Raw genomic sequence first — 19,124 nt, forward strand, 5'->3', positions numbered from 1 at the left:
TGTATTAAGTTACATCCAGCTATTCAGGAGAATGTAAAAGTTCCTTCAGCAGGAATGATGGGGAAAAAATACAGACAGGTATTTTGAGCAACTTTTTCTCTCAACCAACAATGCAAAAATAAGTTAATTGGTTAAAAGCAACACACACAAAATGCTGGAGGAACTCAGCAAGCCAGGCAGCATCTATGGAAAAGAGTACAGTGGATGTTTCAGGCTGAGACCCTTTGGCAGGACTTTTTTTCATAGATGCTGCCTGGCCTGCTGAGTTCCTCCCGCATTTGTGAGTGTTGCTTGGATTTACAGCATCTGCAGATTTTCTCTTGATTGTTAATTGGTTAAAAATTCCATTTAATATTTATAGATTCTTGCTGTGCTAAACTTAGCTTTTGCTTTATATTCAATGTCACTACACCTTGAGTTATTGGCTTTATTGGTTATAATGTGCACAGAATGACACATTATAACTGCAAATCATTTACTGTTCTTTTCAGTTGTACTTTAAAATTGGGGGGGGGGACCCTTCATTTGTTCCTGTAAACAAAGAATTGATCATTCAATGGAATTTGAATCACTTATACTTTTGTTTTCAGTTCTGCCATGATGGTTCAAGCCTTCCAGTTTCAGATTGGGTGCATTTTCTTGCTTACACAAGGTAAGTAAATTTTAATCATTTAATGAGTTTGTGCCACACATCCAAGGAAGTGACGAATATGCCTTACTTCAAATGTTTCTAAACTTGTTACTGCATTAAGTGTAACTGTAAATTTAAAAACCAACACTTAGCAGATTATAATTTTAAGTATTAAGTTTGCTTATTCTGTACAAATAATTATAATATTCGTGTTTCCTTACCCTTAAGCTGTCTGATAAACAAAAAAAACTGAAGGTCTGCAGGAAGAGCTACTACTATTGCCATGAGCATTTAGTGGCTGCGCATGGTTATTGGGAGGTGATTTACAACCGAGATGAATTAACTTACTCAGCCGGTAAACAAAGCTTCGACGCAGCATTAAAAAAACAGCTTTTAACTCCATAGCTGAATGGAAATCTGCACCAGTAGAACAGGTTTATCCATAATGCAGAACATGAAAGTCTGTTCACGTAGACTGAGGATGTTTTGTATAATTCTAGACATTGGAATGTTACTTGGATATAAAACATGTCCCTCCAATTTGGAGACTAGAAAAATAGTCATTTGAAGCCACAGTCTCACACACACACACAAAATGCTGGAGGAACTCAGCTGAAAATGAATAAACAGTCGACGTTTTGGGCTGAGGCCCTTCCCCAGGACTGGAAAGGAAGTGGGAAGATGTTCCCTTCCCACCCCCACCTCTGGCATTTTCCCTCTTCCTTTCCAGTCCTGATGAAGAGTCTCGACACAAATTCTCAACTCTTTGTTCATTTTCATAGCTACTGCCTGACTTGCTGAGTTCCTCCAGCATTTTATGGGTGTTGTTTTGGATTCCCAGCATCTGCAGAACGTCTTGTGTTTAGATTGTTTTATAATGGATAAAAACTACAGGTTTTAGCTATAGAAGTACCACATACAAAATGCTGGAGGAACTGGGCAGATCAGGCAGCATTGATGGAAAGGAAAAAAACAGTCAACATTTCGGGCTGAGACCCTTCTTCAGGACTGAAAAGGAAGGGGGAAGCTGCCTGAATTAGCAGATGGGGGAAGGGGTAAGAGGCCAGCTGGAAGGTGATAGGCGAAGCCAGGTGGGTGGGAAAGGTCAAGGACAGGAGAAGAAAGAATCTGATAGGAGAGGAGAGTGGAGAGTAGGCGAAAGGGAAGGAGGGGACCCGGCGGGAGTAGTCGGCAGGGTGAGAAGAAGTGAACAGTCAGAGTGGGGAATAGAGGGCGGGGGGATTTGTTCGGTTACAAACCTTCTTCCACAGATGCTCAACACCAAAAACAAACTGCTTCAGATGAAAATGATTAATGTTTCTTATAAACCATTAACCAACAGAAATATAAAACATTTTAGATTGCACTATACTGCAGACTTTTCCTGCCTCCAGGCAAGGAAATTTGAACGAGGGATATCTTGCTTATGGATCAGAGGCATGCATTGTTTGCACTTGCACACAAGGAGGGGGAAGCTTCAGAGATTATTTTTGTTTGCTGGCTTCTGAAATCTAAATATGGAATCAACAGAACGCCTGTAGTGTTGCATGTTGCAAAGAGTAGCAATGCAAGAGCAATCTTTCTCCTCATTGTGCCCTTGTCAAATTTGTATGAGAAGGTGTAATGGGAAAAAAATGTCTTCCCAACAATTAACCATCGATCTCCCAGAACAAGAAGGCACAGCAGCGCTTCCACTTCTTAAGAAGATTGAGGCAAGAAAGGCTCCCCTCTCCAACATCTTAACTGAACATTACAGGAGCACCAGTTGCATCTCCATCTGGTACAGGAGAAGCTGAGCCTCGTACTAGAAGTCCCTACAAAGGCCTGTGAGAACAGCTGAGAGGATCATAGGGGTCTCCCTACCATCCATCGGGGACATTTATCAGGAGCGATGCGTATGCAGGGCCCTTAGTATTATTAAGCACCCCTCACATCCATCCAGCGTCCTCTTTGACTTCCTACCATCAGGCAGGAGACTCTGATGCAGAAACAAGAACGGACAGGATGAGAAATAGTTTCTTCCCCCAGGTCATTAGGCTTCTGAACTCCCTGCCGCATTGTATTTGATGTGTCACTGGTTAACCTGTTCTGTATCTTACAATATTTAATAGCAATGCACTTTAGTTTGTTATTTATGTGTGATTCATCTGTAGATATTATCCGTACCTTCATTAGTTATCGTGTGTTATATGATCTACTGTGCTTTACACCCTGGTTTGGAGAAACGTCTTGTTTCTATTTACATTATATGCTCTTTTGGATATATAAGTTAAATGACAATAAACCTGACTTGACACTTCAAGTATTTTGGATTATCTTGCAAGGTGTCTCAGATCAGAAGCAAAAGAACATTGTAACATTTCACCAGTTTGCACATCCCTTGCCTCATGACCTCTCTTGAGCAACAAGGTCAAGAAAAGAATACTATTTTTCTGAGAAGCCTTCCAGAGTGAGAGCAAACACTCTGAATTGGTATGTCACTAAAGACACTTGCAATTTTATACAGATGTACAATGGAGAGCATTCTACTAGTTGCATCAATGTCTGGAAAGGAGGGGCCACTGGACAGGATTGGAATAAGCTGCTGAAAGTTGTAAACTCATAGGCACTAGCTTCCCAAACATCCAGGACATCTTCAAAAGGCTAAGGACCAAAAAGGCAGCATCCATCATTAAGAACCCCATCACCCAGCCCTTATCCCATTGCTTCCATCAAAAAGGAGGTACAGGAGTCTGAAGACACACACAACGTTTCAGGAACAGCTTCTTCCCCTCTGCCATCGGATTTCTGAATGGTTTCAAAACGGCGAGGAAGATTGAGGCATCGAGGCAATTACAGAGGAGGTCAGAAGTCACTCACACAGAGGCCACAGGTAGACGGGTTGGTAGTCGAGTCAGCGTAGTTCGGAAGGCCATGGGTCGGCGGTGCGCAGTTACTCTTCATGGAAGGACTGAGTTTGATTCTGACGGGAGGAAGCTTTTGAAATTCTAAGATTTATGTGATTATTGGACTGTAGTTTATATTGCTTTCCTTCAATTTTCTGTGTTTCTTTTTTGTTGCTGCTTGGTGGGTTGGGGTTCTGGGTGGGGGAGGGTTTGTGGACTTGTGGTCTAACGTTCTTGTTGGTTTTTCTGTGTGGACAATATGTTATTTTTTGTGTGCAAGAGGGGGGGTTAGGGTTTGATGCTATTGTCACCGCTCTTTCTGCAAGGGAGGGAGTTGGGGGTTTGGGGTTCAGTATTCCAGCCATCATTTTCCATGTGGGTGATCTGTTAGCCTCTGTACGAGTGAGGAGGTGGGGGATTTGGGGTTTGTGAGTTTTGTTTTTTTTCCCCCTTTCTGTATTTCATGGCTACCTAGAAAAGGCGAATATCAAAGTTGTATTGCACATGCATACTTTGACAGTAAAATGAACCTTTGAACCCATGAACACTACCTCGATATTATTTTTCCTCTCTTTTTGCACTACTTACGGTACTGTGCAAAAACCTTAGGCACATATATATAGCTAAGGTGCCTAAGACTTTTGCACACTACTGTATTTGTCAAGGTGGAGGGGAGAAAGAGTTGTAAATCTGGAAGGAGCAAAGGGTGTTGGGAATGGTGAGGGAGGAGCGTCGTGGGAGGGGTGTGGGACAGGTGGCAGAAAAGGAGTGCCAGAGGTAGGAGGCGGTGCAGGTACAGACACAACCAGCTCTGAGACACCAGGCAAGGACACTTGATTCCAAACAATTGGTTTATTGATCATTACAGAATGTCTCCCTGGTGCTTCCCACTCTCTCCCCTCGTCCTTCCCCTTTTTCCAACCATGATTCCCACTCTCAGTCCACAATAGAGACCCATAGAGATAAATCAGGTTTATTATCACTCAAATATGTCTTGAAATTGTGGTTTTTGTGTCAGTAGTATGGTGCAATATGTAAAATTATAATGTTGTACAAAAGACTTACCCTAAGATTTTGGCACAGTACCATATTTTATATATATATATTTCTTTATTTAATGTAATTAATAGTTTTTATTATTATATATTGCAATGTACTGCTGCTGTAAAACAGCAAATTTTATGCCAATGATATTAAACCTGATTCTGATTCTAAATCTCAAACTCCATACATTAAGGAACATTTTTCCCTGTGCCTAACAACTAATATTAATAGATTCATTACGTCTCAGGAAAAGCCATATTGGTTTTGTAAAGAAGTTGCATTTCATGTGCTGTACAAGACTGAGGTAACGCTCCATGTGATCTACATATTAAGTGCAACATGATCAGACCCTTGTTACGTGGGACTCTGTTGTTTCACTTATCCCTGCCGGCAGGGTTCTTTCATTTTCAAAACACTTTAAAGAAAAGTCATAATCTCTATGATTAGAATCAGCTTGCAAACTGGCGTACATCAGTGCATGTGTTTGTAGCACACTGCTGAGAAATGCTGAGCTGACATTCCTTGCAATTACACAACATGCTGAAACATCCACGAAAGGGGGAAAAACCTACAGTGGTATAAAAAGCTATATGTTATTAAAATATGGGGAAACAGATGAATAGAGTAATAGAACACCGCAGCACACAAACTGGCTCTTCAGCCCGTCTAGACCATGCCGAACTATTGATCTACCAAGTCCCATTAACCTGCACCCTGGATAGGGTTATATGTGAGATAATTGTTTAAATTATAGTACTCCTGGGACTGAAGTAACTGACCTTGAATCTGTTTTTTTAAAGTACAGCTATAAAGAAAACTTATATACTCATCTACTAATCCTGAGAAAAATGAAATTAGTTTTTAAAAAATTTATAATGAAGTTACTTGTTTACCTCACCACTAAAACTTAGCTAAGCAGGGTAGCTGAAAGTATTTGAACTGTCCTCCATTCTTATGCAAGCTATCTCCCTCGGATCATTTATCTGCATGCTCTCGTTTACTCCTACAGTCCAAATTCCTACTGGGTAGGTTGATTGGTCACTGTAAATTGCCGCATGAGTTAATTGGGTTTGTGGGGTCATCGGGGGCGACATGGCTCAAGGGGCTGGAAGAGCCTATTCCACAATGTATCACTAAAGACAATAAATAAATGGAGGGCAAAAACTAGCCTCTCCCGCAGCCTTTTCTATTTTTCTGCCTGTCTCTGAAATTAGAGGTAAAAGATTAAAATATATAAACAAAAATAAATTAATTTGAAATCACAACTTATCCAACTTGTGTGAATTTATTAAAACATTAAGAATTAAAATAATCAATTTTCCTTAATTTCCCTTTTTAACGAAGGGCAAGAGCCACATTTCAATGAAGTAGGCATCCAGATGTACAGTAGAACTGAGAGATCAGATTTGATGTGTGTCTGGCTACTAAGTGTGGAGCTCAGCGATGAAGCAGGAGGTCAGATATTGTTAGGAAATATTCTGGAGTTATGTGAATATAGCATATATTAAAAAAGGAGAAACAGTCTTCGCTTCTTAATGCAAATTGTAAATTGCAAGCAGCAGACTGAAGTTAAAAGCACAACCTCCGGAGGTCAAATATGTCACAGTCTGACCTCCAGTGCATTCTCTACTTACTGTACAATGCACAGACTTAGACAGAGATCTTGAAGACACTGACAAATAAACTGCAGCTGGCCACTATTCCTTTACAGAGCCACAGAGCAGCCATCAGCAGACTGAGGCTCTATCAAAAGGCACAGACAGGGCATCCATTGTCTTGGGGCTGGCCCCATACTAAATCCTACAATTAATTTCACTTGCTTAATTGAGGGTGAACATCTTGTGAGATTTATTGTTCTCCCACAGTAAAGGTTACACGGGGAGGAGGGTGGGGCAGGGAGGAAGACCAAGGAATTTCACAAGACCATATATTTTGACGTATTTGCTCTGCTTCGATATTTTTTCCCTAGCAATTACTGATTTGAAAGCCTCGTTAAGCTTTTCATCAAGAACATAATTCTCAAGTTTAGATTGACCAGCTGTTCTACTTTTTTTGTCTAGTTAGGATAGGATTGTTAGTGCACTTCAATTATATTACCATTATCAAAATCTGTGTCTTACCCAACCCAGTACACGTCCTGCCCAGGTTGTAACAGGGTACATTCCTGAGAACTGTTCATAATCTGAACAGTTCTCAAGTAAGAAATACAGCCATCTGGCTACATATTTAAATAAAAATTCCAGCCAACCAGGAACCGAATCGTTGTCTTTGTGGCAGCAATACAATGCAATACATAATAATAGAAAAAAACTGTGACTGACAGTGAGTATCTATTAGATAGTTAAATTAAGTAAGTAGTGCAAAAATAGAAATAACTTAATTGTGAGGTAGTGTTCATGATTGCAAGAAATGTGCTTACTAAAGTTTTATTTATTTGTTCTCTTGAGAATCTCTTCTTTCAGTTAGTCCAGACAAAGGGTCTCGGCCCGAAACGTCGACTGTACTTCTTCCTATAGGTGCTGCCTGGCCTGCTGCGTTCAACCAGTGTTTTGTGTGTGTTGCTAAGATTTGTTTCAAGTTCATTGCAATAGCGAATTTATACTGCCATTCTGTTTGATGGAGTTGTTCTCGGCTGAAGACGGGATAATGTCTTCACAAGTCACTTACAATGCTATCACGGACAGATGCATCTGCCACAGGTAGCTTGATGAGGACATGGTCAAATAGATATATCCCTTGGTTCAGTCCACTGGCTACTTTCCAGAGTTCCTCAGGACTTGAGCTGCTTCTTTTGTGGTGGTTCTGCCATGTCACACTTACTGATGGATATTGAGGTCTCCCACACACCCAGGATACATTCTGTGCTCTTGCTACTTCCAGTTCTTCTGACTAGTGTTCTACATGGAGGAACACTGATTCATCTGCCGGGCCTTAATTGTAGGTGGTAATCAAGGAGAAGATTTCCTTGCAAGTTTGACATTATATTGTCCAATTTCATGGATGAGAAGCTGAGCTAGTAATCAAGTACCACCTCTATACAATCCCTGGAATTATATGAGAAAGACGACTTATAGAAGATGACTTTTGGTCAAGATAATGACTCCGTATAATGCCCCTTTGGTTGACATCTTCTGGATAGATCATGAAACCAGCTTTTCAGTTCTTTTATGTTTACTTCTTGTCTTGAATGTGATTCTGGAACTGTTGGAGCCTGTGTTTTGCTGTTTGGAGAACATTTGGGTGCTTCAGCATTCTGCGGTCTCCGACAGGTTTCTGGGAAGCAGAGGCAGCGTGAGTGAACCTCATGGCGAGAAAGTTGCAGGATGGCGTGCAAGCCGGTGTTTGACCCCATTTTGCTGATTGATGCTTCCATTGTTCACCAATTAAAGTGACAAGGGTGACTGAAGCTTTGAAACGAGTGTAGAGCATGAGCGCCAGCTGTTTGCCTTTTTGATCAGTTGTTCCGTATTGGAGAGGGAAAGACCTGCTACTGCGGAGAATGTCGTTCAGGTTTTTTCTGCATTTTGGATTTGGTTTTTGGACTGCAGACTCTTTTCTCAGTCTTATAGTTTTTACATTCTGTGTTTTTTTTTCACCCAATCTTCTCCTTTGTTTTTGTGCAGGGAGGGGGGTTTTGGGAATCAATTTGCCTTATCCATTTTGTTCGCTTTTTTGTTTGTGAAGAGGGGTTTGGGAGATCAATGTGCCTGATCCGTTTTGTTTGGGTTTTTTTGTGCAGGAGGAGGGATTTGGGGGTCAATGTGCCTGATCAGTTTTGTCTGTTTTTTTTGGGCAGGAGGAATTTAGATATTGATGTGCCTGTTCTGCTTTTGTTTGGTTTTTTTTGCAGGGAGGTGAGATTTGAGAGTTGATGATTGTTCTGCTTTTCTTTTCTTTTTTGGCTTCATGGCTGCACAGAGAATTGAAAAATTTCAGAGTTGAGGTATAGTCCAATCTTCAGCCAAGAACAAATCCATCAAACAGACTAGTAATACAAATTTGTTATTTGCATTAACTTGATACAAATCTTGCAGCTCAAGTTGGGAATCATTGAATATACACGTCTACAAACTGTAAGAACACCCCTCGCCCCGCCATCACTATCAGGCCAGATGATTGACCCTGATTCAATGTGGAATGCAGTAGGGCATGCCCAAAGCAGCACCAGACTTAACAAAAAATGAGAAGCAATATAGGACTGTGTAGATATCAAACAACGAAATCAGCATATCACTGTGCGGCAACGTCTATGCTCATTCCTGCTCTTGGGATAAGATTTAACCAGAGATTGTGATCAAGTTGCCTGACACATGATCTTTAAGGGAGGATACTGTGAGGACAGCTATGGCAGGTTAACCCTTGACTAGTCTATGGGACATCACTTCCAATTTAGACTCCAATTTCCAGAATTATTTGAAGAAGCCTTGCACAGCTGATTGGGCCAGGAACGACTTTGCTGTGTCTGAATTCAGTGACTAGGTTGTGTTTGGTTGCCTGTCCGGTTTTATTCCTACTCTGAGCATGGTGGCAATGGTGCAACTGAGTGGCTTGTCAGACTGCTTCAGAGGACATGCTTAAGTGGACGTGGAGAGGATGTTTCCTGTGGTGGGAGAGTCTAAGACCAGCAGACACAGCCTCAGAATGGAGGGACGTCCTTTTAGGTTGGAGATGAGGATGAATTTCTTTAGCCAGAGAGTGGTGAACCTGAGGAATTCTTTGCCACAAGCAGCTGTGGAGGCTAAGTCTTTATGCATATTTAAGGCAGAGATTGATTGGTCAAGGCATGAAAGGATGTGGGGAGAAGGCAGGAGATTGGGGCTGAGAGGAAAATCGGATCAGCCATGATGAAATAGTAGAGCAGACATGATGGGCCAAATGGCCTAATTCTGCTCCTGTGGTTTTTTGGACATTTATCTGTCAACCAAACAGGTTGGCTCTGCACTCATCTGTTGACCAGACTGGGGAAAGATGGCAGATTTCCTTCTCTGAACCACCTTGCTTTTTTTTAAAACAACCTGCTAGTTTTCAAAGTTCAAAGTAAATTTATTATCAAGTACATGTCACTATATACAACCCTGAGATTCATTCACAGCATTCACAGTAAATACAAGAAACACAATAGAATCAATGAAAGATTGCACACAACAGGGTGAACAAATTACCAGTGTGCAAAAGACAATGCGCTGTACAAATACAAAAAGAAAAATAAATAATAATAATAAATAAATAAGCAATAAATATCGGGAACATGAGATGAATGATCCTTGAAAGTGAGTCCATAGGTTGTGGAAACATTTCAGTGATGGGGCGAAAGAAGTTCAGCCCTCTGCTTCAAGAGCCTGAAGGTTGAATGGTCATTACCGAGATTGCTTTTCCCCCCATAAATTCCAGATTTTCGCTGAATTTAAGTTTCCCATCTACCCTGGAAGGATTTAAACTCTGGTCTCTGGATTGTTGGTTCACCTTTCGAGATCACTAGTCTAGAAATTGAACAGCTGCTCCTCTGCCAGACCCAGATTCAGCATGTTCAACCCTTTGATATTGACTCGCTGACAGACATGTCGCAAAACCAGCTCAGAAGTGTGAGAGTTAACTTCGATGTATTCACACCTAGAGGTCTATTTTTTCTATTACTTCTCTTCCAAATCTGAACATCTCGGAAGAGACAGGCAGGAAGTAGTAACTTATCTTTCGCTCCTGCTCAAAAGCTGTCTTTTTATGGACAAAAGGAGATGGATAGAAATGAACAGTGACTGCGTTCCTCTCCTTTCAGCTTGAAATGAATGGAGATCAGGGAGGTGCTGTATGAATTGTGAACTGACAAAAAAGGTCCCTAGGAACTCTTTGAAGTATTTACTGTTTGCATGCAGCACAAACTTAGTATAAATAAATGTGAGTGCACTCACAAAACCCATTGAGGAATCCTTTGCTGTTCATAAAAGCTAAATCGCAGTAATTCAAACAGTTAGTGAACCTCTGCTAGCATTAACAAGTAATAACGTGCTCTTTGGCAACAGTTTTGTAGGTGATGATAGGAGTATATTTGATCATTTTAACTTTGCAGCAGGTGTTTTTGGAGTTTGTGTCTTAACCAGAGGTGATTCATCATTGCAATTTTATATTCAAGGAGCAGCTGTTCTCTATTTCAATTTCCAGATGCCTTCCCTCTCCAGTCCTTGGTTACAGATTATTGTAAAGGTGGTAGCTGTATGCTTAACCTTAATTGCTTAAACTGCATATGAGTGCAATAGATCCAACATGAAGCAGAGCTTTCTAACCTGTCTCTCTGTCAGTTCAATGCTACAGGATGTTGAAAGCCCAGCAATAGGAAACTGGTGGGAATGTGAACAACTAACCATATGCTGAATCTAAATTAAGCAAACATTTCCTGCTAAAAATGGACTCTACTAGTGAGAAAAAGAAATAATTGCTGATTGACTAGGATTGAAATAGTCCTTCTCATCTTCTTGGGATTTTCCAAAATGTTCTGCAGCCAGTAAAATATCTTCATGACACAATTCCACACAGCCTTCAATATACCAGCACACCCTCTGGCCTTGGAGGAGAAGGATATTTGAAAATCAAGACCTCAGTCTTGGCACAAAATTTACAATCTGTCTAGGCTCAAATTCTCTTTGCTCTCTTATATACAGTATTTCTGTGACCTGGATGACCTACGACAGGTATTCTGAGGCACTAAAAAAAATACTAATGCCCATCTCTTCAAAATCTTTGCAATTCATAAGCAAATTAATGTCAGTGCCCTCTCCAAGACTAACATCTCTGGCAATGAAGCTCTGTTACACTGAACCGGCTATATTGGGCAGGCCACAATGTTTGCATGCCTGACATTAAATTACTGAAAAGATGCTCAACTGTAGCAGGAAGATATTTCCAGGCATTCAGAGAAAGTGATCCAAAGCTGTATGCGAAGTTTCCATGAAGAAATGAAACATCCCATGGACTCCAGCCCATGATCATTCAAAGTGGACAATGAGAGTTTGGGGCAGTACAAGGGGCAGTGCTTCCATGTGTAGGGAGCACGCTGAAACCCTGTGCAGTGCACTATCCGATGTAGTATCCAAACCCTTACCTGATCAGACACATCCTGGGGCTGAGTCTTTACTTACCCACAAAACTGGAGTGGAAGCAGCTCATCCATGAATCCTAGGGACAGCCTAAGAAGCAGGAAGAAAGGCAGTTTCTTCCAGATGTGCTTACTAATGGGATAGTCATGGAATCATAGAGTCCTAGACACTACAACACAGAAACAGACCCTTCGGCCCATCTAGTCCATGCCAAACCATTAATCTGCCCAGTCCCATCAACCTGCACCTGAACCATACTCCTCCTATCCATGTACCTATCCAAATTTCGCCTAAACATTGAAGTCAAACCTGCATCGATCACTTCCACTGGCAGCTCGTTCCACACTCTCACCACCCTCTGATTTGAAGTTCCCCCACATGTTTCCTTAAACATCTCACCTTTAATTTAATCTTTTCTATGTCACATGATTCACGGAATTGTTATCATCAGCATTATCATTATGTGCCATATCATATGATGTGGTTGATCCTGGTCTTTCTATGACAATGATTGTTCTTGGCAAATTTTTCTATCTAAGTGGTTTGCCATTGCCTTCTTCTGGGCAGTGTCTTTAGACGGGTGACCACGGACATTATCATTACCCTTCAGAGACTGTCTGCCTGGCATCAGTGGTTACATAACCAGGACTTTGGATATGCACCAGCTACTCATACGACCATCCACCACATGCTCCCTGATGGGGGTGGGGGTTAAGCAGGTGCTACACCTTGCTCAAGTGTGACCTGCATGCTAGGGGAGGGGGGGAGTGCCTTACTCCTCCTTTGGTAGAAATCTTTCTCCATCCCTCCACCCACTTGCTTAATAAACAAAAAATCTAACGTTCAGCTTCCTCTTGACACAGAATTAAAGAAAATTAATGTTTATCAGCTGTGTATTACAGAGTGCAATCATAGCAGTGGTGCCATAAAACATGTTGATGCATAACATATAAATGCTTACTTTAATGGGGATTCTGCTTTCATAGTCATAGTCATACTTTATTGATCCCGGGGGAAATTGGTTTTCGTTACAGTTGCACCATAAATAATAAATAGTAATAGAACCATAACTAGTTAAATAGTAAAAAGTAAATTATGCCAGGAAATACGTCCAGGACCAGCCTATTGGCTCAGGGTGTCTGACCCTCCAAGGGAGAAGTTGTAAAGTTTGATGGCCACAGGCAGGAATGACTTCCTATGACGCTCTGTGTTGCATCTCGGTGGAATGAGTCTCTGGCTGAATGTACTCCTGTGCCCAACCAGTACATTATGTAGTGGATGGGAGACATTGTCCAAGATGGCATGCAACTTAGACAGCATCCTCTTTTCAGACACCACCATCAGAGAGTCCAGTTCCATCCCCACAACATCACTGGCCTTATGAATGAGTTTGTTGATTCTGTTGGTGTCTGCTACCCTCAGCCTGCTGCCCCAGCACACAACAGCAAACATGATAGCACTGGCCACCACAGATTCGTAGAACATCCTCAGCATCGTCCAGCAGATGTTAAAGGACCTCAGTCTCCTCAGGAAATAGAGACTGCTCTGACCCTTCTTGTAGACAGGCTCAGTGTTCTTTGACCAGTCCAGTTTATTGTCAATTCATATCCACAGGTATTTGTAATCCTCCACCATGTCCACACTGACCCCCTGGATGGAAACAGGGATCACCGGTACCTTAGCTTTCCTCAGGTCTACCACCAGCATCTTAGTCTTTTTCACATTAAGCTGCAGATAACTCTGCTCACACCATGTGACAAAGTTTCCTACTGTAGCCCTGTACTCAGCCTCATCTCCCTTGCTGATGCATCCAACTATGGCAGAGTCATCAGAAAACTTCTGAGGATGACAAGACTCTGTGCAGTTGTTGAAGTCCGAGGTGTAAATGATGAAGAGAAAGGGAGACAAGACAGTCCCCTGTGGAGCCCCAGTGCTGCTGATCACTCTGTCGGACACACAGTGTTGCAAGCACACGTACTGTGGTCTGCCAGTCAGGTAATCAAGAATCCATGACACCAGGGAAGCATCCACCTGCATCGCTGTCAGCTTCTCCCCCAGCAGAGCAGGGCGGATGGTGTTGAACGCACTGGAGAAGTCAAAAGACATGACCCTCACAGTGCTCGCTGGCTTGTACAGGTGGGCGTAGACATGGTTCAGCAGGTAGACGATGGCATCCTTAACTCCTAGTCGGGGCTGGTAGGTGAACTGGAGGGGATCTAAGTGTGGCCTGACCATAGGCCGGAGCAGCTCCAGAACAGGTCTGTCCAGGGTCTTCATGGTGTGGAAGGTCAATGCCACCAGTCTGTAGTCATTGAGGCCGCTGGGGCGCGGCGTCTTCGGCACAGGGACGAGGTAGGATGTCTTCCACAGTACAGGAACCCTCCGGAACCTCAGGCTCAGGTTGAAGACATGGCGAAGTACTCCACATAGCTGAGGGGCACTGGCTTTGAGCACCCTGGTACAAGCACCACCCAGTCCTGCAGCCTTGCTTGGGTTGAGACGTTTCAGCTGTCTTCTCGCCTGTTCAGCTGTGAAACCCACCCTGGTGGTTTCGTGTGGGAAAGGAGTATAGTCATGAGAGCAGGGTGGGGGACTGTGAGGAGGGGTAGGAGGGGAGAGTGGAATATGTGTTGGTTGGGGGCCGACAACAGATGGCTCATGTGAGGGATGGGCAGGGGCCACAATGTCAAATCTGTTAAAGAACAGGTTAAGTTCATTGGTCCTGTCCACAATGCATTTAGCTCCTCTGTTGCTAGTTTGCCGGAACCCAATGATGGTCCTCGTCCCCCTCCAGACCTCTCTCATGTTGTTCTGCTGTAGTTTCCACTCAAGCTTTCTCCTGTACCTGTCTTTAGCCTCCCTGATCCTGGCTTTCAGGTCCCTCTGTATTGCCCTCAGCTCGTCCCTATTTCCATCTCTAAACGCCCTCTTTTTAGCGTTCAGGATGTCCTTAATGTCCTTTGTCACCCATGGCTTGTTATTTGAATAACAAAGGACAGTTCTTGTCGGCACATTGCAGTCCACACAGAAATTGATGTAATCAGTGATGCATTCTGTGAGCCCATCAATATCCTCTCCATGTGGCTCACAGAGTGCCTGCCATATTGGTTAGAAAAGAATGAAAGTCTTGATGGTATTTTCCCAACACTGCTGATGTTCTTGAGACCAGAACAGAGAGCAGAAACACTACGTTCTAACGTAGGCTTATTTTTAAAGTGTAATTGGCAGGGATGAATACACAAGAGAAAGTTGAAGTTAAAAAAATTCGAAGTAAATTTATTATCAAAGTGTATACATGTCACCATATATAACCCTGAGATTTTTGTTGCGGACGTACTCCATAAGTCCAAGAGTCATAATATTATCAATGAAAGACTGCACCCAACAGGATGGACAAACAAGCAATATGCAAAAGACAGCAAATAGTGCAAATACAAAAAGAAAGAAATAATAATAATAAATAAGCAATAAATATTGAGAACATGAGATGAAAAGTCCTTGAAACTGAGTTTATAGGTTGTGAAAACAATTCAGTTGGAGGAGATCAAGAATTATCTACCAATGGATATCTGTAGCTGAGTGCAGAGCATCATAGCATATTGAAGCATTACCTACTTACAGGAAATCCACAAATTTAGGAATTTAGGAAATTTAGGAAATTAGAAAGTTTCTAAACTTAGGAAGGGGAGATCACCACCAGTCCTCATGGAGGGATCAGCAGTGGAAAGAGTGAGCAGTTTCAACTTCCTGGGTGTCAACATCTCTGAAGACCTATCGTGGGTCCAGCATATTGATACAATTACAAAGAAGATACGAGATTGGCTATATTTCATTCGGTGTTTGAGGAGACTTGGTATGTCACCAAAGACTCTTGTAAATTTCTACAGATATACCCAGGACAGCATTCTAACTATTTTGATGTTTGGAACTAGTATGATATGAAGAGGCCACTTTACAGGATTGGAAAAAGCTGCAGGAAGTTGTAACCTCAACCAGCTCCAACATGGGTACCAGCCATGGGAAATGTACGATAATGCATTTTGGTAAAAGGAACAATAGTGCGGACTATTATCTAAGTGGGGAGAAGTTCATACATCAGAGGTGCAGAGAGCCTTAGAAGTCCTTGTGCAAGACTCCCAGAAGGTTAATTTACAGGTTGAGTCTGTGGTAAAGAAGGCAAATGTAATATTGGCATTTATTTCAAGGGGAATAGAATATAAAAGCAAGGAGATAATGCTGAGCCTTTATAAGACACTAATCAGGCCGCACTTGGAGTATTGTCAAGTTTTCAAAGTTTCAGAGGTTTCAAAGGTACATTGTATGTCAGAGGAATGTATACAATATACATCCTGAAATAGTTTTTCTTCGCAACCATCCACGAAAACTGAGGAGTGCCCCAAAGAATGATTGACAGTTAAATATTAGAACCCCAAGGTCCCCCCCAACTCCCCCTCCCACGCACAAGCAGCAGGAAAGCAATGACCCCCCCCACCCCCACCAGCAAAAAAAAGCATCGATGCCCACTACTGAGCTCTCAAGCGTGCAGCAACCATCAATAAAGCCACAGACTTGAAGTACCCCAAAGACTATTCATTCATCCAGTAATTCGACATACCACAGGCTCTCTCTCTCCCTAATAAGGGAGAAAGAAGTGTCTCCGTTTCACAGCGAGAGGGGAGACATAACAAACAATTTGCTGATTTACAATGTTAAGAGTCCATTGCGTCATTTTTTCCGAGCTCTGTGCCCAAAGAACTTTGGGCCCCATATCTCAGAAAGAATGTGTTGCCATTGGAGAGAGTCCAGAGGAAATACATGAAGATGATTCTGGGAATGAAGGGGTTAACATATGAGGAGCGTTTGTCAGCTTTGGGCCTGTACGCACTCGAATTTAGAAGAATGTGTGGGGATGTTATTGAAACCTACTGAATGTTGAAAGGCAAACAACAAACAACAAACAACAAGGGTCTCGGCCTGAAACGTCGACTGCACCTCTTCCTAGAGATGCTGCCTGGCCTGCTGTGTTCACCAGCAACTTTTATGTGTGTTGCTTGAATGTTGAAAGGACTAGATAGGGTGGATGTGGAGAGGATGTTTCCCAAGGTGTCCAGAACAAGAGGGCCCAACCTCAGAATTGAGAGGTGACCTCTTAGAACAAGGGTAAGGAGGAATTTTTTAAGCCAGAGAATAGTGAATCTGTGGAATGTTCTACCACAGACTGCAGTGGAGGCCAAATCCACTGGTATATTTAAAGCAGAAGTTGGTGGTTTCCTGATTGGTCAGGACATGAAAAGATATGGTGAGAGCAGATTTGAAGGGTTGAATGGCCTAATTCTGTTCCTATGTCCTATGGTCCTATGGTCTTATGGTCTAGCCTCCCCAGCATCAAGGACACTTTCAAAAAGCCATGCCTCAAACAGGAGGCATCCATCATTAAGGACCCTCAACATCCAGATCATCCCTCTTCTCATTGCTGCCATCAAAGAAGAGGCACAGAAGCCAAAAGACAAACTCTCAGTGTTTCAGGAACAACTTCTTTCTCTCCCTCCATCAGATGTCTGAATGTACAATGAATCCATGAACACCATCTCACTAATTTTTCTCCTTTTTTTTGCTCTCTTTTTGCACTACTTACTTAATCTAAAAATATATATTTTACAGCAACTTAAAGTTTTTTTATTATTATGTATTGCAATGTACCGCAGCCACAAAATAACAAATTTCACAATATATGCCTCTGATATTGATTCTGAATCTGAATTCTTTGCTATATCTACATATTTACTTAAATAAAAACAGGAAGTGCTACAGGAACTCAGCAGGAGAGGCATATCAGATCGGCATTGCCCGCAGGTTTTTGTTTTTATTTTCACGTTTACATTTTGGTGCTGTGGATCCATACCTGCACTGAATTCCTACTTCTGCATGTTGTGGTGAAACACCTGTTCAACTGTGTCAGTGTGTTTCACAACAGAGCTTACAAAAGCTGTTATGCCTGCAATTTTCCTTGGTCTAAGATAACATGTGATTCTAGAATAACACACAAAACGCTGGAGGAACTCAGCAGCTCAGTCAGCATGTATAGAAACAGTCGTCATCCTGATGAAGGGTCTCACCCCGAAAAATCAACTCTTTATTCATTTCCATTGATGCCGTCTGACCTGCTGAGTTCCTCCAGCATTTTGTGTGTGTTGCTCTGGATTTCCAGCATCTGCAGAATCTCTTGTGTCTAACATATGATTCTAAAAGTGAAGTTATGTAAAAATCTTGAACTGAGGAAAAATAGAAAGAAGGATATCTATTTGTAAATCACTTTCCCTAATGTCAACAACTTAGATTGTGTTTAACAGTTATGTCATTTTAATGTAGATTTTTTTCTGTGACAAGAAAGTGGTAAATGCCTTGCTGAAGATTAGATTGAGTGAAAATAGTTATGGATGGACTCCACGTAACCCTTCAAAATGCAATTTATCACGTCATCAAACTCCTGATTAAACTGCTTTTTTATTGCTTAAACTAAAATATTAAATCATGCATCTGCATTTTGATTGCGTTTTTTAACATTTTAAATGCAGAGGCCACTTGTACGTGTATAATTTTGTTGTTTTGTGTATCATTAAAATAATTTAATATTTGTCTAATGACATGTATCCTCGTTTCACAGAATTTTAACCCAAAATTGTGTTTTTTTATATTTCAGTCTTGCCATACTTCTGTTTGCAAAAACTTGACATTGATCATGAAACAATTGTGAAGATCTCCACTGCTGGACAATGTAGGTGACCTTCGGTCTTTGAATCATTTTTCAGTCAATCTAAGTGTAGAAAGGTTTCAAGGTAACAAATAGAATTCCACGTACTGTATAATTACAAAGGACAGGTAGAAACTCTGTTATAAATTCTTTGGCTTTTTGAAGACTGTCTAAATACAAGCTGTCTTTAACTTAAACATTAGGTTGCATTAAAGTCATAAATCTTATTCTGCATTTGAAATGAGAGGGTTGGCGATGCTTTTTTTATTGGTGGGTGAGGGGGGATCGTTGCTTTACTGCCGCTTATGCGTGGGAGGGGGGAGCCAGTGGGGGGCTCTGAGGTTCTAACATTTAACTGTCATTCATTCTTTGGGGCATTCCTCTGCTTTTGTGGACGGTTACAAAGAAAAAGAATTTCAGGATGTATGTTTGTATATTGTATACATTTCTCTGACATTAAATGTACATTTGAAACCTTGAACTTAACTGAACTTCACTTGCCCCAACTGACGGACTTATGGACTCTCTTTCAAGAGCTCTTCATCACATGTTCTTGATATTCATTGCTTGCTTATCTATCTATCTGTTTATGTATTTATTTATTTATTTTTGTATTTGCACAGTTTGTTATCTTTTCCACACTGGTTGAATGCCAAATTGATTCTATTGTGGTTATTGGGTTTAATGTGCATGCCTGCAAGAAAATGAATCTCAGGGTTGTATTT

At 41.6% G+C, this 19,124-nt stretch overlaps 1 protein-coding gene across 1 annotated transcript in view; it reads left to right on the top strand.

The window, feature by feature from the left end:
* The first annotated feature begins 595 nt into the window (after positions 1-595).
* Positions 596-19,124, top strand: part of vwa2 (von Willebrand factor A domain containing 2) — a 52,155-nt gene continuing 33,626 nt past the window's right edge. The window contains exons 1-2 of the mRNA XM_072239802.1: positions 596-652; positions 18,349-18,423. Of these exons, the coding sequence (XP_072095903.1) occupies positions 598-652; positions 18,349-18,423 (130 nt within the window). The 5' untranslated portion in view covers positions 596-597. The remainder of the gene's footprint in view (positions 653-18,348; positions 18,424-19,124) is intronic.

This window comes from Mobula birostris, chromosome 21 (assembly GCF_030028105.1).
Source record: "Mobula birostris isolate sMobBir1 chromosome 21, sMobBir1.hap1, whole genome shotgun sequence".
Lineage (NCBI taxonomy): Eukaryota > Metazoa > Chordata > Chondrichthyes > Myliobatiformes > Myliobatidae > Mobula > Mobula birostris.